Source organism: Leuciscus leuciscus, assembly GCF_965113295.1.
Source record: "Leuciscus leuciscus genome assembly, chromosome: 7".
NCBI lineage: Eukaryota > Metazoa > Chordata > Actinopteri > Cypriniformes > Leuciscidae > Leuciscus > Leuciscus leuciscus.
The window spans coordinates 8,050,619-8,075,292 of NC_138731.1; the positions used below are offsets into that span (position 1 = coordinate 8,050,619).

Sequence of the window (24,674 nt, forward strand, 5' to 3'; positions counted from 1 at the left end):
GTTATCAGTCCAGAAAGGTGAAGTTCGTGGCGTCTCTGTCGGTCATTACTCGCTGGAATGAGTTTCTACCTTTTACGGTTAGTTTCATTATAGCAACAATAAAATCACCCGTCAGTCATATGACTGTAACTCAGCTCTCTCATATCTGAGTTAAAGATTAAATTGCTGAATGCCTAAAATATGTCTATGAACACTCACAAACACATGCACTTCATCTCACTGGAAAGCTGAAAGCGCGCCACGATAGAAGAGCTCAAAGACTTGTAGACGCAGGATTTCATTTCATTGGTTGCTTCAGCAAAAATGCATTTGATCTTATCACAGTTGTTTAGGTTTAGTGTTGGTGGTGCGTTATTCTCAAACGCATTGAGCTTTTAGTGCCACTCATTTCATTTCTGAACTGCCATGATACAAACAACATCTAACGTAAACCTTGCCAGGTTCACGTTCATTGGTTTTGGGTAAAACTGAACGTATTTTTAGCGCCACTCACTGGACATTTTACTTTGAAGCGTCTCGAAACGTGCAACAAGCAACGTAATATTAGTTTGCTAAAATGTTGCCACAGGCATGTTTTCTTAATGAGTCTGGATTAGTTTGAGACAGAGTATTGGTTTGCATGCTTATGACACACACACACACACACACACACACACACACACACACACACACACACACACACACACACACACACACACACACACACACACACACACACACACACACACACACACACTCTGGCGGGTGTGAACCTGTTGTGGTGTGTGTAAGCTTCAATGTTGACGTGGTGTTTGTATGAGATTCTGGCATTTCATTGGTCTATCCAGTTATGATATCATCATCAAAACAGCTCCGTCTCCATGGACGACAGCATCTGAGGTCATTCTGCCAATATCACTCCCAGATGTGTGAGTGGACTGTGTTATCTCACTTAGTCTTACACACACACACACTCCCAGATTCCTCCTATACAATATCAGTGGAAACATATTACCAAGATCCTCGTCCAAAATTCCCATATTCTTCAGAGATCACCAATTTATCTTTACAGAAAGAAATGAGAAAGGGAGGATCGTGATCGCTGCACATTGACTGCCTGTTCTTTCAATTCGAGTTTATATATATATATCTGCTTCTCTGATTGGTGGAGCTTCAGGATTATGAGCAGTGTAGTTCTTCACTTAACATTCAGAGTTAATTTTTTTTATCATAAAAACTCCTTTTATCTCTTTAAAAAAAGTGTGATTTTTAAGTTACTGGGTTTAAGTTTAACTTACTGGGTCAGAGGGAGTTGGTCATTATTTCAGATAATGTTCCCATTAAACACCATTGATGCTCATTGGAATAATGTTTCTTTATGGGACTTTATGGATCACTCCTTTCCTCATTTGATTGTGCTAATTCAGTTTTCATTCCCTGTGAGTTGCTGGAATATGAAGATCTGCTGAATGTGTGTGTGTGTGTGTGTGTGTGTGTGTGTGTGTGTGTGTGTGTGTGTGTGTGTGTGTGTGTTCCAGGTGAAGCCGCGTGTGGTGGAGCCTCTGGACTATGAGAGTGTGCTGGTTCAGAGGAAGACTCAGATCCTCAGCGATGGACTCAGAGACATGCTGCAGTTTCCTCTGGAGGACTTCCAGGTGATCGGGCTTTTACTGTGGGATCCTATCCCATCCACTTTACACACCACATGATGTTTAAATGTGCATTTATTGACAGGAATAATATGTGACCCGTGCTGGCAAATTTCGAGCTACAGGCAAAACATGTGAAAAATTGTTGATTTTTGAGGTTTTCACAAAACTCAATTTACTCAGCCTCACGTCCATCCAAGATGTGCATGTCTTTATTTCTTCAGTCGAAAAGAAATGAAGGTTTTTGAGGAAAACATTCCAGGATTGTTCTCCATATAGTGACTTCAGTGGCGTCCAGCGGCTTCAAAGGCTCTACACGATCCCAGCCGAGGGATAAGGGTCTTATCTAGACAAACCATCGGGCATTTTACAAAAAAAAAAAACATTTATATACCTGTACTTTTTAACTACGAATGCTCGTCTTGCACCAGCTGTGATGCGTCACGACACATTACGGGTCACGTTAAAGGTCACACGTGACGAAGGCGGAAGTACTGAACTAGTGTTTACAAAGCCAACATGCAAAGACTAAATCAAACGGCATAAAAAAAAAGAAAATCTTCCCTACATTTCTGAACCGGAACACGCTTGACCTTTCAACCTGATTACGTAATGTGTGAAGTTGTGGACAGCAAGACAAGCATTTGTGGTTAAAAAGTATATAAATGTTTATTTAAATTTTTTTTTAAATGTCCGCTGGTTTTTTCTAGATAAGACTCTCTACTCCTCGGCTGGGATCGTGTCGAGACTTTGAAGCTGCACTGAAACTCACATTTGGACCTTCAACCCGTTGGACCCCATTGAAGTCTCTATATGGAGAAAAATCCCGGAATGTTTTCCTCAAAAACCATTTCTTTATTGACTGAAGAAAGAAAGACATTAATGAACTACTACAACTAACTGAACTACTCCTATAAGCCCTCGTCTAGCGATCCCAATGCTCCAAATAGCAATTAAACATCTAAAACTATCTTTATTCGTACATTTTTTGAGAGGAGAACCTTACCTTTGTCCATAAAAAACAATTTTACTCGCACTGACTGACAGATCCGAAGCGTGTGCATAAAGACGCATCAGACAGCGCGTGATCCCGATATACACACAGAATTACAGCATTTCAAAATATCTGTCTTGGCAAGTATTCATGCAAGCATTATCTGTCATGTCTGAAGTGAACGTTTGGTTAACTGTTTATTATATTATAATATATTACATTATATTAGATCCGTGCAGTACAGGTCTGAATACATAGGCTGTCTGTTTCATTAATATTAATCAAACAATTGTGGTTTCATGGGGGAAAAAAAGTACAATATATATGTTTCCTATACAGGAAATATTTGGTTTTGACTTGGTGTGTGTGTGCCAAATGTGGTGTTAGTACCAGGGATTTTAAGGTATGGTTGCTAGATTTTGTTTGATTTTTCTCAAAATTGACTTCTCTAACTCTATCGACTTCAAACTGGTGCAGCTCAGTCATTTTTTTTGTCTGATTCCAACAAATCATACATCATTTTGAAGGTTTGTTTTAATAGAAAATGTGAAAATAACTTTTTTGTCTAAATAACTCATTTTTGAAAGTTTGCTCATTGCGACTCATTTTGCCAGCACATATACTGATGAAAGGTCTGAATCCGCAAGACTAGTTTACACTGGTTTGTGCTGGTCTAGTGGGTCTTTTCAGTGAGCTTATGTGTTAACTTGTTAGTGACACGTGTTAACTATAAGCTGAAAGCTCTAATGAGAGATGCAGACTTTATTCCTGCATTTGACGAATGCTTTTCATCTGCAATCGGATGTTAGGGCGTCCCACTGGAGCAGTTCAAGTGCTTCGGTATCGTGATCTCAGATCCTGGGTTATCTCTACTGGGAAATGGCTGTGTGCACTGCTGTGGCCCAGTTCATTAACCATCATGCTGTCAGAAACCCTGAGGAACATTTCGCTGTCTCATCGAGTGCTTCTCAGAGACATTTCTAGCCGTTCTTCAGTACTGGGGTTAACAGGTCCCTGTCAGAGAAACTATGTTTCCATATTTTGATACTGTTTATGTCTTTGCCTGCAGTTCAGGGTCATTCACAAGCATCATATGCAGTAAAGAGCTGCTTCACTGCTGACAAACGGCAGAACAATAGGCTAAATAATCCGTTACTATTTAAATTTGAGTTCGTAACCCCCATAGACCCTGAGGGGGACAGTCCATCCCCAATCATTAGACATCATCATAAACAGCCCTCGTCAATGTCGAAATTATTGAGATGGCCAATCAAATCAAAGACGGCGGGTCTTACTGTTCGGAGGAAGATGAGTGTGAATTCAAGCGTGATGCTTTAGTCTTTACAGTCAAAGAGTGTGTGGAAAGATTTAAGTAACTATTATATTTGATGTTTGACAACTGCTTTATGATGAAAATGTTCAAAACTGACAGTAATATCCAGTGATGCAAATTAATATTTAACTGCATTGGTATGTTAAAGTCCCCCTGTGGTGAAAATCAAGTTTTTAATGTTGTTTATATGTCTATGTGGTGTTTTTAATATGCTTTAAGACAAACCATGTGTAAATGCATTAGTCAACATAAGAAAACAACATTTTCTCCTTAAAACTGCGGTGTACCAAAGACAGTCTCAAAAACACGCTTTGAAATCGCTGGTGTTTCTGACGTCACAAACTACCTTGTAACCAATCAGATCAACGTGTGATCGTCAACCAGTGGATCTCTGAGCTGAGTGAGTGAGTGGAGGCGGGGCTCATTTGCATATTCATAGAACCCCATAAACTAAATGAGGCAAGGGTGTCGAGTTACATTCAAGCAATTTTAAGGCAAGAAGAAATTATTTCTCAAGGAAAAAACTTTTAAATATGTAATTTTGGTGATCAAAGATGAGTTTTACGGAATACAATTATTGACTACAGGGGGACTTAAACAAATAATTAAGATGTTCAGATAGTCTCCTCGCTGTTTTTCCACCACATTCATAATCGTGCTTTTGCCGGTGTGCTTTCGCTGTAATGTATAACAATGTTAGCAATGTTACAAATAATATTCTTTCTCAGCCCTGAAACTCATACTATTTTTCAATTAAAGTAATATCATAAATGTGTCCACTAATGGCTTAAATGAACGATTACCAGTCGATTGGGAAAATCTTTGGTTTGGGGAGAGCTTCATACTACAGCATGGATCTCTGTGCTATTGTGTAGCTGATGATGTGTTGATTCGCTCTAGAGGATTTCATTTAGCATAGATGTAGTGCTGGACTTCACTGTGAGGGTCAGACAGCCTTGACCCTTTATCCTGAGAGCCATGACTGCAGCTGTACAGTGTGATCAGAGAAACTACAGCAGACAGCGAGAGAAAGAGCTCAGGATCAGGATGTGGATGTGGAATGGGTCATTGTGTTGGGACGCTCATAGATCAGGATGGACAGAGCCTAGGGTCATGAGATCTGTGGCTCAGGTCACAGAGTCTCACTGTTCACAGGTTGAAGTTGAAGTCTGCCATTTGTTATGTTACTTCCTGTCCCATTTTAAAGTCTACATGAAACAGAAGTTGCAAAAGTCTTTTCTTCTCTATTGTGCCGTATATCTGAGTGAAACGGCTTCTGGAACAAGAACAAATGTTGGGCAGGGAAATTTTGTCTGTGTGGAATTGATTGGATGGTTGTGGTTTGCTATTGGTGGATCTCATGTGAGTGACAGGTTGCCCCGCCCTCATCATCAGAGAAGAGAAGAGATGAGCTGCAAGAGGGAGGAGTTATCTGTCTAACAGATCAATCACATATAGTCAATAGTTCCATTTTGATTTTGTGGTGACTTTAATACAGAGACAGTGGTAAATGGGCCATCAGTATGTTGACGTTCTGAAGAGTGAAACTGTGGATCTGTAGTGCTTTAAAACATATTGCTCTATTTATCTGACAGTATATATTGAAAATGGCTCAACCAACGCTGTGAGTTTGAGACGGGACCTCTGGTTTGAACGAATAAGGCTAGTGTTTGGGAAACCTGTTGATTAACAGTAATTATTTTTGCAATTCCAGTTGGTGCTACTAGTTAAGAATGGGCATAACTATGTATTTCCAAAACCAGCTAGTTGGTGGGTTGCCTTAGAAAATTAGGGCTGCACGATTAGTCATATTTTAATCACGATCACACTTTCTGCTTTTCTTCATTAATTAAGCATAATCATCAGTGATTTTTATTTTTTTATGTGACATTTCAAATCCTCATTGCGATCTTCTGCTCAAACGAGACACTTGCGCTGTTTGAATCTACGAAATCCACGAAAACCAATGAGCATTAAGCTGTGTCGTCAGCCAGTCGTTTCCCATCGTGCTTTTGATCAGCACAGTCGGTGGAAAGCAACTGCGCTCGACTGCAGAATCCGACACGGCCGCCTCGCCATCGCAAGAGTTTTTTGACATACGTCAGCATGACATCAGAGCAAGGCGGACCACACTCTGACACATTTCTAACCGGCATGCATCTCGCGCTGATCACCGGTGATCGGTTCTGTGCAGATTTTGCTCATCTCAAACAAGCCTATTGTGTTCTTGTGTTAGCAATGGTTCCCTCCAATCACCAATCATTGTGTTCTTGTGTTAGCAATGGTTCCCTCCAATCATTGTGTTCTTGTGTTAGCAATGGTTCTCTCCAATCCTAGCAATGGTTCCCTCCAATCATTGTGTTCTTGTTAGCAATGGTTCCCTCCAGAGAAAGACGTGAAGCCATCGTCACTTTGCATCAAAATGGCCTCACATGCAAGGAATCTGATGCAAAGCATATTGCTCCTGAAAGAACCATTTACCGGATCATCCAGAACTTCAAGGAAAGAGGTTCAGCTGTGGTGAAGAAGGCTTCAGGACGTCCCAGAGCATCCAGCAGGCGTGAGGAGACAGCAGGGGGTTTCCAGTTCATCTGCACAAACACTGAGGCCAAGACTTCAAAGAAGGCCTGGAGTCAAGAAGGGCACCAAAGAACCCACTTCTCTCCAAGAAAACCATCGTGGACTGACTGATATTCTGCAGGAACTGCAAGGATTGGACAGCAGAAGACTGCTGCAGTTATTTTCCCTGACTGTTCAGGACATCTGGGAAATCAATTGGAAAAAAGTGAAGGCTAGCATGAGTCCTGTGTTGTTCCAACAGTGGTCCCCCAATATAGTTTTACAAAATCCTGTGGGAAACACTGATCATTTTATGAACTTTACTCCAGCATAGTACAACAAAAGTTTTTTTAGGTCAGTAAAGCTGTTAAGGCCAAATTAAAATGTCCTTGGACAAACTGCATTTGGGCTTAGCCCCGAATGTTTACAGTGTCTCACTCCGCCCCTGATTCTGCCTAAAAACACTGTGGGGAATAAAGAAAGGTATTAAAACGACCTGCAAGATCAACTTCTCCCAAAGATCTGGGAGAAATTTGGTAATAATCTGTTTAATTTCCAGCAGGATGGAGCAGCATGTCACAAGGCAAGAGTGATAATGAAGTGGCTCTGAGATCATTAAATTGAAATGTTATATCCATGGCCAGGCAACTCCCCGGATCTTAATCCCACATAGAGAACCTGCGTTCCTCTGTTGTGTGTGTGTCTCGTGTGCTGCTGATCTCAAGTTCGTGCTCGTTCCCATGTGTTCATCGTTCAGCTTGCCTTGAACCTGTGACCTTAGCGCACCAGTCCGTGTCTTTACCACTGCCTGAATCTCCATCAGCTCTATCACACTGATGTCGTGTGAGTGTGAATGTGAATGTGTGTCAGTGCGAGTGTCAGTGCGAGTGTGTGTGAGTGTCAGTGTGTGTGAGTGTCAGTGTGTGTGAGTGTCAGTGTGTGTGAGTGTCAGTGTGTGTAAGTGTCAGTGCGAGTAAGTGTCAGTACGAGTGTGTGATTGTCAGTGTGTGTGATTGTCAGTCAGTGTGTGTGTCTGTCAGTGTGTGTGTCTGTCAGTGTGTGTGTCTGTCAGTGTGTGTGTCTGTCAGTGTGTGTGTCTGTCAGTGTGTGTCTGTCAGTGTGTGTCTGTCAGTGTGTGTCTGTCAGTGTGTGTCTGTCAGTGTGTGTCTGTCAGTGTGTGTCTGTCAGTGCGAGTGTCAGTGCGAGTGTCAGTCAGTGTAAGTGTCAGTGCGAGTGTGTGTGATTGTCAGTGTGTGTGATTGTCAGTCAGTGTGTGTAAGTGTCAGTGCGAGTGTGTCAGTGCGAGTGTCAGTGATTGTCAGTCAGTGCGAGTGTCAGTGCGAGTGTCAGTGCGAGTGTCAGTGCGAGTGTCAGTGCGAGTGTGTGTGATTGTCAGTGTGTGTGATTGTCAGTGTGTGTGAGTGTCAGTGCGAGTGTGAGTGTGTCAGTGTCAGTGTGTCAGTGCGAGTGTCGTGTGAGTGTCAGTGCAGGTGTCGTGCGAGTGTAGGTGTCAGTGTCAGAGTGTCGTGTGAGCTGCGCGTCCGGTGTGCGACCCCCCCTTCAGAGTGTCAGTGTTGGTGTCGGTGTTGTGCGAGTGTCGTGTGAGTGTCAGTGTCAGTGCAGGTGTCGTGAGTGTGTGTCAGTGCGAGAGTGTCAGTGCGAGAGTGTCAGTGCGAGTGTCAGTGCGAGTGTCAGTGTGAGTGTGTGTGAGTGTCAGTGTGAGAGAGTATCAGTGCGAGTGTCGTGTGAGTGTCAGTGCAGGTGTCGTGCGAGTGTAGGTGTCAGTGTCAGAGTGTCGTGTGAGTTGCGCGTCCGGTGTGCGACCCCCTTCAGAGTGTCAAAGTGTCAGTGTCGGTGTCGGTGTCGTGTGAGTGTGAGTGTCAGTGTCAGTGCAGGTGTCGTGAGTGTGTGTCAGTGCGAGAGTGTCAGTGCGAGAGTGTCAGTGCGAGAGTGTCAGTGCGAGAGTGTCAGTGCGAGAGTGTCAGTGCGAGAGTGTCAGTGCGAGTGTGTCAGTGCGAGTGTTAGTGTCGTGAGTGTGTGTCAGTGCGAGTCAGTGCGAGAGTGTCAGTGCAAGAGTGTCAGTGTCAGTGTGAGTGTGTGTGATTGTCAGTGTGTGTGAGTGTCAGTGTGAGTGTGTCAGTGTCAGTGTGTCAGTGTCAGTGCGAGTGTCGTGTGAGTGTCAGTGCAGGTGTCGTGCGAGTGTAGGTGTCAGTGTCAGAGTGTTGTGTGAGCTGCGCGTCCGGTGTGCGACCCCCTTCAGAGTGTCAGAGTGTCAGTGTTGGTGTCGGTGTCGTGCGAGTGTCAGTGTCAGTGCAGGTGTCGTGTGAGTGTGTCAGTGTGAGTGTGTCAGTGCGAGAGTGTCAGTGCGAGAGTGTCAGTGCGAGTGTCAGTGTCGTGAGTGTCAGTGTCGTGAGTGTGTGTCAGTGTCGTGAGTGTCGTGAGTGTCGTGAGTGTCGTGAGTGTCGTGAGTGTCGTGAGTGTCGTGAGTGTCGTGAGTGTCGTGAGTGTCGTGAGTGTCGTGAGTGTCGTGAGTGTGTGTCAGTGTCGTGAGTGTGTGTCAGTGTCGTGAGTGTGTGTCAGTGTCGTGAGTGTGTGTCAGTGTCGTGAGTGTGTGTCAGTGCGAGAGTGTCAGTGCGAGAGTGTCAGTGTGTCAGTGCGAGTGTCAGTCAGTGCGAGTGTCAGTCAGTGCGAGTGTCAGTCAGTGCGAGTGTCAGTCAGTGCGAGTGTCAGTCAGTGCGAGAGTGTCAGTGTGTCAGTGCGAGTGTCAGTCAGTGCGAGAGTGTCAGTGTGTCAGTGCGAGTGTCAGTGCGAGTGTCAGTCAGTGCGAGTGTCAGTGCGAGTGTCAGTCAGTGCGATTGTCAGTGTCGTGAGTGTGTGTCAGTGCGAGTGTAAGTGCGAGTGTCAGTGTCAGTGCGAGTGTCAGTGTGAGTGTCAGAGAGAGAGAGAAAAAGAGAGTGTGTGTGTGTGTGTGTGTGTGCGCGTGTGTGTTAAACAATAAGTAGATTATATGAACTGACAGTTTGACAGTTTGAACTGTTTTGCCAACGAAAATAGTTCCAAACAAAGCAACTCATCAGTGTATGAGTGTATGAGTATGAGTGTGTGTGTGTGTGTGTGTCCTCTGACTCCTGCAGTGTTCCTCTCCTCTTCACTGTGATTATTATCTCTCCAGGAGGAAGTGGGGCTTCAGGAGAGGAAGTTTGGGAACAGGAGGGCTCTATTGTGTGTGTGTTTTCTCTGGAATGCCATTAACACTGTTTTCCGCTGAATCTGAGACACGCTGACCCTGGTGACGTGGAGAAGCACTTTACTTCCAAATATAAAACATCAATAGCAGAATCATTTCATCTCTGATCTCTGATCCCTCAACCCTTGTCAAGATGCCGTGTTTCGTTTGGCAGGAACAGAAAACTAAGGGATAGTGCAAAATCAGTGAGGACCAAACATTGGGAATGTGTTTCTCATCTGATTCGCTGTATGCTGGATATAGTTTATGTATATGTTTAATACCTAGTGAAAGCTTTCTGGTTGCACTCTCATTCATCTCAATTACATTTGCTTGAATTGTTTTGTGAGGATACACACGTTTGAATGGCCATCTATAGGGAAAGATGTTTTTTGCAGTCAAATGGTGTCGTTCATGATGAGCATGACTCTCACTGGCTGAAGGGATGGAGACGATTGGTTGATAAGAGCTGAAGTCCTGCTGATCTGGCATGAGTCAGGCTGGGGAGTTTTGCTGTCAAACTGTGTTTGTCCAGCTCTAATGCTTCTTTCATGAGAAAACTCCCTGCATTGAATGGAAATTGTTCTCTATTGTTGTTTTTTTGTATTTATTTTTATACTGTGTGGAAAAAAAAAATCTAATTAAATGTGTGATTTCATGTTTCAAGGCATGTCCCTCATGTTGTTCCAAACCTGCATGATTTTCTTTCTTCTGTGGAACATAAAAAGGAGAGCATTTGAAAAACGTCTCTGTGATTTTTCGTGATCGATCATCACTGTCACTTCAGATTACTTTGTGCACATCCCTAATCTGTTGGTGTGTGTTGGGTAGGATGGCAGTTTAGATGTGCATGTATCATGTTCTCTGTGTGTGTGTGTGTGTGTGTGTGTCTGTGTGAGAGATAGTAACCCAGTGTGTGTGTTCCTCAGGTGTGTTCAGTGTCCCGCCAGACCCGGACGCTCTGCTCCTCGATCCCTGCTCACGCTCTCAGAGACGCTCAGAGTCTGTTCGTGCAAGAGGTGAAACACTCTCTCTCTGAATACACAACTTTACTCATTTTACCTTACAGGATTTTGTACATTTTACCTTCTCAGTCATAGTCAGACGTGTGTGTGAGTGTGTGTGAGTGTGTGTGTGTGTGTGTGTGTGTGTGTGTGTGTGTGTGTGTGTGTGAGTGAGTGTGTTTGTGTGTGTGTGTGTGTGTATGTGTGTGTGTGTGTGTGTGTGTGTGTGTGTGTGTGTGTGTGTGTGTGTGTGTGTGTGTGTGTGTGTGTGTGTGACTGTGTGTGTGTGTTTGTGTGTGTGTGTGTGTGTGTGTGTGTAACATGCTTAATATTGTGAAGATCCACTGTGTGACACCGGTCCATGATTCTGTATTTAACTGCATCTATAGTATTTGTGTCCCTGTAAATCATTCCTTTTAAGTTGGCTTAAATACATTTTGTGAAGAGCACAGCACATATTGTTCTATAACAGTATTTTAACATTTGACACACACACACACACACACTTGCTGCACTCAGAGGATTTCCTCTGATGTTTATAGAGAGGACTTTGTCCGAGATTGACCTTCATTTCACGTCTCACACACACACACACACACACACACACACACACACACACACACACACACACACACACACACACACACACACACACACACACACACACTCCTAGTTGAGTGTAGAATAGAGCTCTATTGTTCTACAGATATTTCCACATCTCTATTAAACTGACTGGCAGATAGGTATAAACTCTAGGGATACTCCCAAATTCTCTGAGTACACACACACACACACACACACACACACACACACACACACACACACACACACACACACACACACACACACACACACACACACACACACACACACACACACACACTGATGATACTGGCAGACCCAGGGCTGTTCTCCAGCAGAATATATTGAACAGATGGTTTAATGTGAGATTTCTAGTCTTTGTGAGAAGCTACCTTCAAAATAGATGGATATTAAAATACATTAATAATCAACATTTCCCTTGACACCTTGCAACATATTAACACTGTAAAGCCTGACATATAAAATAATGGTCCGAAATAAAAGCATTTTCTTTCAATGGAAAATTTTAATGATTAATCATTAAAAGATCGTAATCTCAATTCAAACACCCACATGATCTTATTCCTAAATCACAGTGATTCAGATCTGTGTTTATTAAAGCTTTGATGAGTCTGATCACGGTGATTCAGATCTGTGTTTATTAAAGCTTTGAGTCTGATCACAGTGATTCAGATCTGTGTTTATTAAAGCTTTGATGAGTCTGATCACAGTGATTCAGATCTGTGTTTATTAAAGCTTTGATGAGTCTGATCACGGTGATTCAGATCTGTGTTTATTAAAGCTTTGATGAGTCTGATCACAGTGATTCAGATCTGTGTTTATTAAAGCTTTGATGAGTCTGATCACAGTGATCCAGATCTGTGTTTATTAAAGCTTTGATGAGTCTGATCACGGTGATTCAGATCTGTGTTTATTAAAGCTTTGAGTCTGATCACGGTGATTCAGATCTGTGTTTATTAAAGCTTTGAGTCTGATCACGGTGATTCAGATCTGTGTTTATTAAAGCTTTGATGAGTCTGATCACAGTGATTCAGATCTGTGTTTATTAAAGCTTTGAGTCTGATCACGGTGATTCAGATCTGTGTTTATTAAAGCTTTGATGAGTCTGATCACGGTGATTCAGATCTGTGTTTATTAAAGCTTTGATGAGTCTGATCACGGTGATTCAGATCTGTGTTTATTAAAGCTTTGATGAGTCTGATCACGGTGATTCAGATCTGTGTTTATTAAAGTTTTGATGAGTCTGATCACAGTGATTCAGATCTGTGTTTATTAAAGCTTTGAGTCTGATCACGGTGATTCAGATCTGTGTTGGTTAAAGCTTTGATGAGTCTGATCACAGTGATTCAGATCTGTGTTTATTAAAGCTTTGATGAGTCTGATCACAGTGATTCAGATATGTGTTTATTAAAGCTTTGATGAGTCTGATCACAGTGATTCAGATCTGTGTTTATTAAAGCTTTGATGAGTCTGATCACGGTGATTCAGATCTGTGTTTATTAAAGCTTTGATGAGTCTGATCACGGTGATTCAGATCTGTGTTTATTAAAGCTTTGATGAGTCTGATCACAGTGACTCAGATCTGTGTTTATTAAAGCTTTGATGAGTCTGATCACAGTGATTCAGATCTGTGTTTATTAAAGCTTTGATCAGTCTGATCACAGTGATTCAGATCTGTGTTTATTAAAGCTTTGATGAGTCTGATCACGGTGATTCAGATCTGTGTTTGTTAAAGCTTTGAGTCTGATCACGGTGATTCAGATCTGTGTTTATTAAAGCTTTGATGAGTCTGATCACGGTGATTCAGATCTGTGTTTATTAAAGCTTTGATGAGTCTGATCACGGTGATTCAGATCTGTGTTTATTAAAGCTTTGATGAGTCTGATCACAGTGACTCAGATCTGTGTTTATTAAAGCTTTGATGAGTCTGATCACGGTGATTCAGATCTGTGTTTATTAAAGCTTTGATGAGTCTGATCACGGTGATTCAGATCTGTGTTTATTAAAGCTTTGATGAGTCTGATCACGGTGATTCAGATCTGTGTTTATTAAAGCTTTGATGAGTCTGATCACAGTGACTCAGATCTGTGTTTATTAAAGCTTTGATGAGTCTGATCACGGTGATTCAGATCTGTGTTTATTAAAGCTTTGATGAGTCTGATCACGGTGATTCAGATCTGTGTTTATTAAAGCTTTGAGTCTGATCACGGTGATTCAGATCTGTGTTAATTAAAGCTTTTCTAAGTCTGATCACGGTGATTCAGATCTGTGTTTATTAAAGCTTTGAGTCTGATCACAGTGATTCAGATCTGTGTTTATTAAAGCTTTGATAAGTCTGATCACAGTGACTCAGATCTGTGTTTATTAAAGCTTTGATGAGTCTGATCACGGTGATTCAGATCTGTGTTTATTAAAGCTTTGATGAGTCTGATCACAGTGATTCAGATCTGTGTTTATTAAAGCTTTGATGAGTCTGATCACGGTGATTCAGATCTGTGTTTATTAAAGCTTTGATGAGTCTGATCACAGTGACTCAGATCTGTGTTAATTAAAGCTTTGATGAGTCTGATCACAGTGATTCAGATCTGTGTTTATTAAAGCTTTGATCAGTCTGATCACAGTGATTCAGATCTGTGTTTATTAAAGCTTTGATGAGTCTGATCACGGTGATTCAGATCTGTGTTTATTAAAGCTTTGAGTCTGATCACAGTGATTCAGATCTGTGTTTGTTAAAGCTTTGAGTCTGATCACGGTGATTCAGATCTGTGTTTATTAAAGCTTTGATGAGTCTGATCACGGTGATTCAGATCTGTGTTTATTAAAGCTTTGATGAGTCTGATCACGGTGATTCAGATCTGTGTTTATTAAAGCTTTGATGAGTCTGATCACAGTGACTCAGATCTGTGTTTATTAAAGCTTTGATGAGTCTGATCACGGTGATTCAGATCTGTGTTTATTAAAGCTTTGATGAGTCTGATCACGGTGATTCAGATCTGTGTTTATTAAAGCTTTGATGAGTCTGATCACGGTGATTCAGATCTGTGTTTATTAAAGCTTTGATGAGTCTGATCACAGTGACTCAGATCTGTGTTTATTAAAGCTTTGATGAGTCTGATCACGGTGATTCAGATCTGTGTTTATTAAAGCTTTGATGAGTCTGATCACGGTGATTCAGATCTGTGTTTATTAAAGCTTTGAGTCTGATCACGGTGATTCAGATCTGTGTTAATTAAAGCTTTTCTAAGTCTGATCACGGTGATTCAGATCTGTGTTTATTAAAGCTTTGAGTCTGATCACAGTGATTCAGATCTGTGTTTATTAAAGCTTTGATAAGTCTGATCACAGTGACTCAGATCTGTGTTTATTAAAGCTTTGATGAGTCTGATCACGGTGATTCAGATCTGTGTTTATTAAAGCTTTGATGAGTCTGATCACGGTGATTCAGATCTGTGTTTATTAAAGCTTTGAGTCTGATCACGGTGATTCAGATCTGTGTTAATTAAAGCTTTTCTAAGTCTGATCACGGTGATTCAGATCTGTGTTTATTAAAGCTTTGAGTCTGATCACAGTGATTCAGATCTGTGTTTATTAAAGCTTTGATAAGTCTGATCACAGTGATTCAGATCTGTGTTTATTAAAGCTTTGAGTCTGATCACGGTGATTCAGATCTGTGTTTATTAAAGCTTTGAGTCTGATCACGGTGATTCAGATCTGTGTTTATTAAAGCTTTGATGAGTCTGATCACGGTGATTCAGATCTGTGTTTATTAAAGCTTTGCTAAGTCTGATCACAGTGATTCAGATCTGTGTTTATTAAAGCTTTGAGTCTGATCACGGTGATTCAGATCTGTGTTTATTAAAGCTTTGATGAGTCTGATCACAGTGATTCAGATCTGTGTTTATTAAAGCTTTGAGTCTGATCACAGTGATTCAGATCTGTGTTTATTAAAGCTTTGATGAGTCTGATCACGGTGATTCAGATCTGTGTTTATTAAAGCTTTGATGAGTCTGATCACGGTGATTCAGATCTGTGTTTATTAAAGCTTTGAGTCTGATCACAGTGATTCAGATCTGTGTTTATTAAAGCTTTGATGAGTCTGATCACGGTGATTCAGATCTGTGTTTATTAAAGCTTTGAGTCTGATCACGGTGATTCAGATCTGTGTTTATTAAAGCTTTGAGTCTGATCACGGTGATTCAGATCTGTGTTTATTAAAGCTTTGAGTATGATCACGGTGATTCAGATCTGTGTTTATTAAAGCTTTGAGTCTGATCACGGTGATTCAGATCTGTGTTTATTAAAGCTTTGAGTCTGATCACAGTGATTCAGATCTGTGTTTATTAAAGCTTTGATGAGTCTGATCACAGTGATTCAGATCTGTGTTTATTAAAGCTTTGATGAGTCTGATCACGGTGATTCAGATCTGTGTTTATTAAAGCTTTGAGCCTGATCACAGTGATTCAGATCTGTGTTTATTAAAGCTTTGATGAGTCTGATCACGGTGATTCAGATCTGTGTTTATTAAAGCTTTGAGTCTGATCATGGTGATTCAGATCTGTGTTTATTAAAGCTTTGAGTCTGATCACGGTGATTCAGATCTGTGTTTATTAAAGCTTTGAGTCTGATCACGGTGATTCAGATCTGTGTTTATTAAAGCTTTGATGAGTCTGATCACGGTGATTCAGATCTGTGTTTATTAAAGCTTTGAGTCTGATCACGGTGATTCAGATCTGTGTTTATTAAAGCTTTGAGTCTGATCACGGTGATTCAGATCTGTGTTTATTAAAGCTTTGAGTCTGATCACAGTGATTCAGATCTGTGTTTATTAAAGCTTTGATGAGTCTGATCACGGTGATTCAGATCTGTGTTTATTAAAGCTTTGCTAAGTCTGATCACAGTGATTCAGATCTGTTTATTAAAGCTTTGAGTCTGATCACAGTGATTCAGATCTGTGTTTATTAAAGCTTTGAGTCTGATCACGGTGATTCAGATCTGTGTTTATTAAAGCTTTGATGAGTCTGATCACGGTGATTCAGATCTGTGTTTATTAAAGCTTTGCTAAGTCTGATCATGGTGATTCAGATCTGTGTTTGTGCTGCTGCTGATCCAGAGAGAGCAGTTGTCATATATAGATACTGTAGATAGATATGAAGCTTCACAAACAGTCTTTTCAAACACACAGTACCGTTATTTTTGCGTTATAATAATTAAAATGAGCACAGAAGTACTGGGATAAAAGTTTATAGCTTGGATATAAACACTGATGTCTCTGGTAGTAGAAAATGGAGTAAATCACCTTATGAAAGAAACTTGACACTTCAAAAAAAGATTGTATCATTACATTGTTACACCAGTAGGTGGCGACAAGTGACTATTAGACATGTGTTTGTCATTGAATCATTCATTCAAGAGATTTGTTCAAAAACACTGATTCATCCAGTAAAGAAACAAGTGAAGTATTTGTGAGTGAGTCATTGAATCATTCATACACCATTCAACTTAAAAAAAAAAAAAAATGGACTGCAGCAATTAACATACATGTTATTTTATTAAGCATTTTTGCAAAGCATAAATGTGGTGTGTGTGTGTGTGTGTGTGTGTGTGTGTGTGTGTGTGTGTGTGTGTGTGTGTGTGTGTGTGTGTGTGTGTGAATATTGAGTGGTTCCTCTGTTCCACTTGTTTTGATCTATGAAAAAAACTTTTTTTTTTTACCTTTGAGAAACGGGTTTTCTTGCTCCTGTCTTTCATCTCCTTTCCGTTCTTCCTTAAAAAAATCAGATTGGACACAGAGTAAAGGATTGAGGGAATAAATGAGATCTTTTTGAGCTCACGGTGACTCTGCATAAAACAGTGACCCAAAAATAGTAATGCTTTCCTGTCAGAAAGGAGGAAAACAGTGGAAGATGTGGTTATGGTTCAGTTCCGCTTCTGATCCCATTCCAGTTCCTGTTCATTATTTACATTGACAAAACATACACAATAATACTTTGAATATATGTGCACACATCAAATTAAATTAGTTAAATCACATCTAACATAGAAGTTTGTAAATATGTCTGTGTGTGTGTATGCGTATATACTGTATATACACACATATATATTGTACAAACTTTTATGTTGGATGTGATTTAATTGATTGACAGCATCAGTTGACACAGTGGCTTTGGACATGTTTTAATGTGAGGGCGGTAGAGAGGAATGATGGAGAGAGAAGAGGAAGAGAAAGAGGGAGATTGAGCAGAACTGAACCCTCATCTCCCACTGGAGCAGCACAGCTCAGTGTGTGTGTGTGCTCACGCCGAGACTCCTTGTAATAAACAGAGTTTGTGTAGACAATTAGTTGCAGTTGTACATGCTAAAGCTAATGCTAATGATGGCAATGATGTGTTTGTTTTTACAGTGCATCAAGTCTTACATCTCTGACTGGCTTGTTGTCAACTACAAATATGAGGATTATTCCAGCGACTTCCGTCAGCTTCCCAGGTGAGAACGCGTTACGGCCTGTGTGATTATTGTAGGGAGTGTGTGTGTGTGTGTGTGTGTGTGTGTGTGTGTGTGTGTGTGTGTGTGTGTGTGTGTGTGTGTGTGTGTGTGTGTGTGTGTGTGTGTGTGTGTGTGTGTGTGTGTGTTTGATTGTCAGCTCTTGGAAAGATGTGTGTGTTGGCGAGAGCAGGAAATGTGTTTTTCTGGGTAACAATAGAGGAGAGGAACAGGGAGTGAGGTCATCATCTCCACATTCACACACACTCACACACATTCACACACACAGACCCTTCAACCATTTAAATGGACATCTGTTTTTTTCATCTTTTAATGACACAAAGTTGATCAGGATGAGAGAACAGCCAAGATCTGATTAACTGAAAAAAAAAAAAAAACACTTTCATTACGAAGTCATTTCCAAACATTACATAAAGCCGAACGGATAATAAGTTTAAGATAAGACGTCATTCCAGTATATCGCAAATTAAATTAAATGATTACATTGCACAACTTTTGAGCGGTGGTGTAAGTGCTGTTAGTCCCGTGTGAATCTGAATCTGTGTTTTGTTTGCAGCAAAGTGTCCAGACCTGATCATTTAGCACAGCATGTTTTTGAGGTGGATGAAGACGTGGATAAAGATGAGGTAAATCTAATGCCCACACACACACACACACACACCTTCTAGCACTGTTGCTGAACTCTGAAACTGGGGTCAGATTTAAGTGATGTTTTCATCATGGGTGACAGACATCAGCGAGCTCGATGATGTCATTCGGGAGTGGGCGGGGCTAAACCTCTCTATAGGCGTGTTTTGTTTGTTACGGATCTCTGATTGGTGGAATTTTCTGTACTGCATCATGGGAAATGTAGTTTTCCACCACGAAATCCACTGTTGAACATGATTATTTTAAGTTGAAATAATACAGGCTGACGGCTTCAACAGAAGCAAATACCATGAATGAACAACCTCGGAGCTCTCAGCAGGGCTGTCTTTAAAGCTTTATGAAATAAACACAATGGAGAAATTAATGAGTTTTTACTTACGGACCCAAACTGTTGCAATCTATAGTAAAGCAAAGACATTTCAAAATGTTGACTGTTTATAATTAAAAGTCCCACATTGTTCATAAAGTTTTTTTTTATTATTATTATTTTTTTATTAATATTGGTATTTTGAAGGTAAGATATATAAAAAAAAACTAGTTTATTTTTGTATTCTAATAAATTAATTCAGTTTGCTTTGTAAATGTCTCATTGTAACCCTTGTCCCTTTTTTGATAAGTGTTCATTGTGCTTGTAATTTATTTATTTTTTTTAGTCAGTAAACGCTTCTTTAAAAACTTCATTTCTATCCCAAACTCCTTCTCTTTCAATGTGCAGCATTACCCCAAAATATCATTAGGCCTTTTTCTTTTAATATTTTAAACAGGCTATGATATGAGATGCTCTGACACTAATGCCATACTATTTAGGATAATATGTAAGTTGTACCAGTGGATCCAGGTTTCCAGTTTTTCCCAGAATGGACATGACCTGACATAATCCCTTCTGGCTGATTCCTTCCCAGAATTCATCTTTAATTCTACTGATCAGCTTCCCACTCAAGGTTGAGTCACGCTTCTTATTTTAGGCCATATCCTGTGCAGTACCTCAGACTGATATGCCTCAGCTCGTAGGTTTGAGGAGCTCTATAACTGTGTTGTTGTGCAGAGTTTGGGCCTGTGCTATGCATGGACTCATTTGTCTAATTTGGTTGCTGACGGATTTCTTGTGTTTATAGAAAGTTGAGTGTGTTTTGGCATCGCAGTAAACACACAGCCAATCGCTGATGGCCATCCAACGGCACAGCCAATCATAACAGCTCGCCACATCAATGTTTTACATCACAGCCCGTTACAATCATAGGCTGTTTTCACAAACTCTAACATACAGATGACTAATTCTGAATATGAGTTACCATATTTACATTTACATTTACATTTAGTCATTTAGCAGACGCCCTTATCCAAAGCGACTTACAAATTAGGACTAAGTTCAGCGAGTCATCATAAAGAGGCAAAAGCAACAACAACGCAGGAAGTGCTCAAAATACGAAGTTCTGGTATTATTCAGAGTAGCATAAGCCTGATAAGTGATGTTTCAAAGGGAAAGGATTTTTTATTTTTTTTTATTTTTTTTTATAAGGTTAAGTGCTCACGGAAGAGATTGGTTTTCAGCTGTTTTTTGAATGTTGTCAGGGATTCTGCATTCCGGATGAGGGTGGGGAGAGCGTTCCACCAGCATGGAACTGTAAATGAGAATGTTCTGGAAAGTGATTTTGTGGCTTTCTGTGATGGAACCACGAGACGTCGCTCGTTGACCGATCGTAGGTGTCTGGTAGGGATGTAGACTCGTAGGAGTGAGTGAAAGTAGGAGGGAGCTGAGCCTGTGATAGTTCTGTAAGCAAGCGTCAGTGCCTTGAACTTGATGCGAGCAGCTAGAGGTAGCCAGTGCAGAGAGATGAACAGAGGAGTGACGTGGGCCCTCTTGGGCTCGTTGAAGACAAGACGAGCTGCAGCATTCTGGATCATCTGTAGGGGTTTGGTCGCACATGCTGGGAGTCCAGCCAGAAGGGCATTGCAGTAGTCAAGCCTAGAGATGACCAGGGCCTGGACGATAAGTTGTGTTGCATGCTCAGTTAGGAAAGGCCTGATCTTCCTGATGTTGTGCAGTGCAAACCTGCATGATCGAGCTGTCTTTGAAATGTGATCTGTGAAGGTCAGCTGGTCATCAAACGTTACTCCAAGATTTCTGACCGATCTTGATGGGGTGATTAATGATGACTCTAGCTGGATGGTGAAGTCGTGCTGTAGAGACGGATTGGCAGGGAGGACGAGAAGCTCAGTCTTTGCCAGGTTGAGCTGCAGGTGGTGTTCCTTCATCCATGTGGAGATGTCCGCCAGACAGCTTGAGACCCGTGCAGCTACTGTGGGATCATCTGGTTGAAAGGAGAGGAAGAGCTGTGTGTCATCAGCATAGCAGTGGTAGGAAAAACCGTGTGCCTGTATGATGTGTCCCAGTGATGTGGTGTAGATGGAGAAGAGGAGGGGACCAAGAACTGAACCCTGGGGAACCCCTGTGGTCAGCTGATGTGCTCTGGATACCTCGCCTCTCCATGCGACCTTGAAGGACCTACCTGTGAGATAGGACTCAAACCAGTGGAGTGAAGTTCCTGTGATGCCCAGTGATGAGAGGGTGGACAGAAGGATCTGATGATTCACCGTGTCGAAGGCAGCAGACAGATCCAGGAGAATGAGGACTGAAGATTTGGAAGCAGCTTTTGCGATCCGTAGGGCTTCTGTGACTGACAGTAATGCAGTCTCAGTTGAATGTCCTTTCTTGAAGCCAGATTGGTTGACATCCAGCTGGTTGTTTAGAGACAAGAAGGATGTTAGTTGGTTGAAGACAGCTCTTTCAAGTGTCTTCGCAATGAATGGTAGGAGAGAGATAGGTCTGTAATTCTCTACCAATGATGTGTTTAGCGTTGGTTTTTTGAGCAGTGGAGTAACCCGAGCCTGCTTGAATGCTGTAGGGAAGGTGCCAGTGTGGAGGGATGAGTTGATGATGTGTGTGAGTGATGGTAGAAGTGTGGGAGAGATGGCTTGTAGAAGGTGTGAGGGGATGGGGTCAAGCGTGCAGGTGGTAGGGTGACTGGAGAATTTGACCTTCACATGTCGCTCTCACTATTACTAGTGCTCATATTTAAAGTAATGTTAACAAACTCTTAAACCACAAGTATTAAATGATAACAAGTTTATGTGAATGATAAAAATCATAGTAAAAAAATATATATATTCCACGGACTTGCATTGAAGGAAAGACACGAGTCTTATCTAGATACCAAGTGTCACTAACTTGCAACTTACGTATACAACACTAAATATGTTTGTATTGAGCCAAATTTAGTTGAAACATAACTCTACATATAAACTAAATATCAACGTCCACCGTCAGCTCGTGGTTCACTTCTGCTGTGAAACCTTTACTGACTTTTATAAAATCATGTTCAAAGTCTCAAATATGATCATCAGGCTTTTGAGGAAGGTTTATTTGTTTATATCTTTCAATCATGTATTGGATTGCATTGTATGTTTTAAAACTACAGAGCTTTGATCATAAAACTAAGCATTTAAATAGTATCTTACTAAGACATTATTGGCAGATATAAAGCAATGACTGATATTCATGTGCATTGTATGCAGGTAGTCACTCTGTAGTCATACAAATCTCATTGATTTAAAGTTTTCTCAGTTTGAGCCTCTGCATAAAATTGGTGTTTTTTTCTCTTTGAGTCTGAGCTCCATATTGTCACGATATCAGACTTTATGAGTCATATAAACCTGATCAAAACACTCTCACATCCACAGCCCAGACTGTCCAAGACTGTATTTTGATATCTGCTGACTGGAAAGCGCAGATAGTGTTTGTTCTGTGAGGTCCATGAAGCATCCAGACTCCTCTGCCCACACACACGATCACAGCACTAGCATTGCATCTGGGTGGTGTGTGTGTGTGTGTGTGTGTGTGTGTGTGTCTGCAGAGTCTCAAGAGTACAGCGATAAGGAGTGTTTAACTGGTGATTCAGAGACAATTTGACCCATTGTACCAAGTTTAACCTTCTATTGTTCTTGCAGGTTTTTTCAGCACCATTTCATGACTGAAAGACATAAAGGCCTGTTCACAGCAAGAATGATCACTATAACGTTATAACTATCATTAGCATCCATATCAGCAGACCATAAAGTTACGTCATCTGCCGCTTCAAAAGCAGGATGAATTCTGATTGGCTGTCAATGTTTTTATTAGATCATCAGCTGGAAAAAAAATCGTTCTGAAAGTGATTTGTGATGGATATTTTTAATTAATCAACTTTAATTAATCAACTAACATTTGTTTTTCTTGCAGGAGCGACATTCATATGCTTTTAAATGTTTCCAAACTCTTTGGGGAAAACTTGTGACTTTGATTGTGTGTGTGTGTGTGTGTGTGTGTGTGTGTGTGTGTGTGTGTGTGTGTATAAATAACAATTAGGGAAGTAAAACTAGACAGATGACTAGTTCTCAAACCTTGTGACAAGTAATCACAAAATCTGAGTTTGCTTGTGCCAGTGACAGAGGAAAAAGGTTGGGGCTTTTGAACCAATTGAACCAATCATATTGAAGGTGAAATGTTAGTCTTATTTGTTTTCTCGATTCTATAAAAACTGTTGTATTCGTGTTTTCTGGTGGGATTCTCAATGGAATTTGTCTGAGATCCTCCGGCCTTGCTTCTTGGGAGAGATTCCCTGAGAACTGCTCGGGAAGATCTCCTGGCCGTGATAAAAGCATTTAAAGGACATTTGCTTGAGTCTGTTTGTCGATTATTCCTGCGCAGGAAGCTAGTTTAGGAAGTGAGCTAGTTTACGGAAGCAAGTTAGTTAGAGTAAGAAACTCGGCCAGTTGTCGACTGAAGACGCAAGAGCTAGAGTATAAAGGTATTGGGTGTCGATCTGTAGACGCCCCAGATAGTTAGGTTTAGGGAAGAATCTACCACAGATTCCAACGATATTGTTTCTCTGTGTCGTTATCATAGTTGTTGTGTGGACTTGGCTATCCTTTTATATTTAGAAAAACGTTAGAACTAGCCTAGGCCTACAGTATATCTTGATCTTTATTGTTATCGGTATAGCTATCGTCCTTGGTGTAAACAGGGCTTAAGAGTACACAACAGATATTCTGATTATTTCTCCTTTTTAATACATCTTTTCTCAAATATTGTAAAAAAAAAAAAAAAAAATTTTTTTTAGCTGGACATATCAACACAGTCTCATGGCAATTCATAACTCTTTTATGCTGTACGCTTTGGCGAATTCGTATACATTTGTACAATCTCATTTGTACCTTTAGCACTGCTTATGTCCCAGTGAGGGTCACATGTATAGGTGGAGTCATGGGTGGACCTTCACGCTCATTTAAAAAAGTAAAAATAAATCATACAAATTCATTTTCATACAAATTGAGATTGCCAACTTGTATAATGTAATTAATAGCATGCAGTTCTCCAGATGTGGTCCTCTCTGGATACCGTTTGCCATTTAGGTTTTTAACGTTTTGATTTCTGTAAAATTCTCCATATCCAAACAAATTATGCTTACACTACCAGTCAAAAGTTTAGAATAATTCTGATGATTTAATGTTTACAAAATGTGTTCTGTGTCGTTCTTTGAGTCAGGTTTATCTGAGGCTCTGTTCAGTTGTGGCTCTGGATTCTGTTCTTTCTCCCTGATTTGACTCCCACTTTGTTCATTCTGCAGGATTAAACACACAAGCTTTGGACTGTCATCACAAAACTATCTCTTGTTTGTGTGTGTGTGTGTGTGTGTGTGTGTGTGTGTGTGTGTGTGTGTGTGTGTGTGTGTGTGTGTGCAGGACACGGCCTCTCTTGGCTCTCAGAAGGGTGGTCTCATTAAACAGGGCTGGCTACACAAAGGCAACGTGAACAGCGCCATCAGCGTCACCATGAGGGTGAGATTCCTCACTTCTGAACATTGTGTCTATGTTATGACTATGCACTTGTTTACATTTCATGTCTCATTTGCACTCTTCTTTTTTCACTCAAGTCTTTTAAAAGAAGGTATTTCCACCTGACGCAGCTGGGCGACGGGTCATATAATCTCAACTTCTACAAGGATGAGAAGATCAACAAAGAGCCCAAAGGAACCATCTTCCTGGACTCCTGTATGGGAGTGGTGCAGGTGTGTGGACAGAAACGCTCATCGTATCAATGTCACTACTGTGAACTCTTTGTCATGTGACCACATTTTCA

The 24,674-nt window shown here is 40.9% G+C and overlaps 1 protein-coding gene across 5 annotated transcripts in view; it reads left to right on the plus strand.

Moving 5' to 3' along the window:
• The window catches only part of LOC309503293 (dedicator of cytokinesis protein 9), a 121,523-nt gene that overhangs the window by 41,039 nt on the left and 55,810 nt on the right, over window positions 1–24,674 (plus strand). For all 5 annotated transcript variants that reach the window (XM_082176023.1, XM_082176025.1, XM_082176026.1 and 2 more), the window contains exons 2-7: window positions 1,518–1,634; window positions 10,670–10,759; window positions 17,748–17,830; window positions 18,405–18,474; window positions 24,278–24,373; window positions 24,469–24,603. In XM_082176023.1, the coding sequence (XP_082032149.1) occupies window positions 1,518–1,634; window positions 10,670–10,759; window positions 17,748–17,830; window positions 18,405–18,474; window positions 24,278–24,373; window positions 24,469–24,603 (591 nt within the window). The remainder of the gene's footprint in view (window positions 1–1,517; window positions 1,635–10,669; window positions 10,760–17,747; window positions 17,831–18,404; window positions 18,475–24,277; window positions 24,374–24,468; window positions 24,604–24,674) is intronic.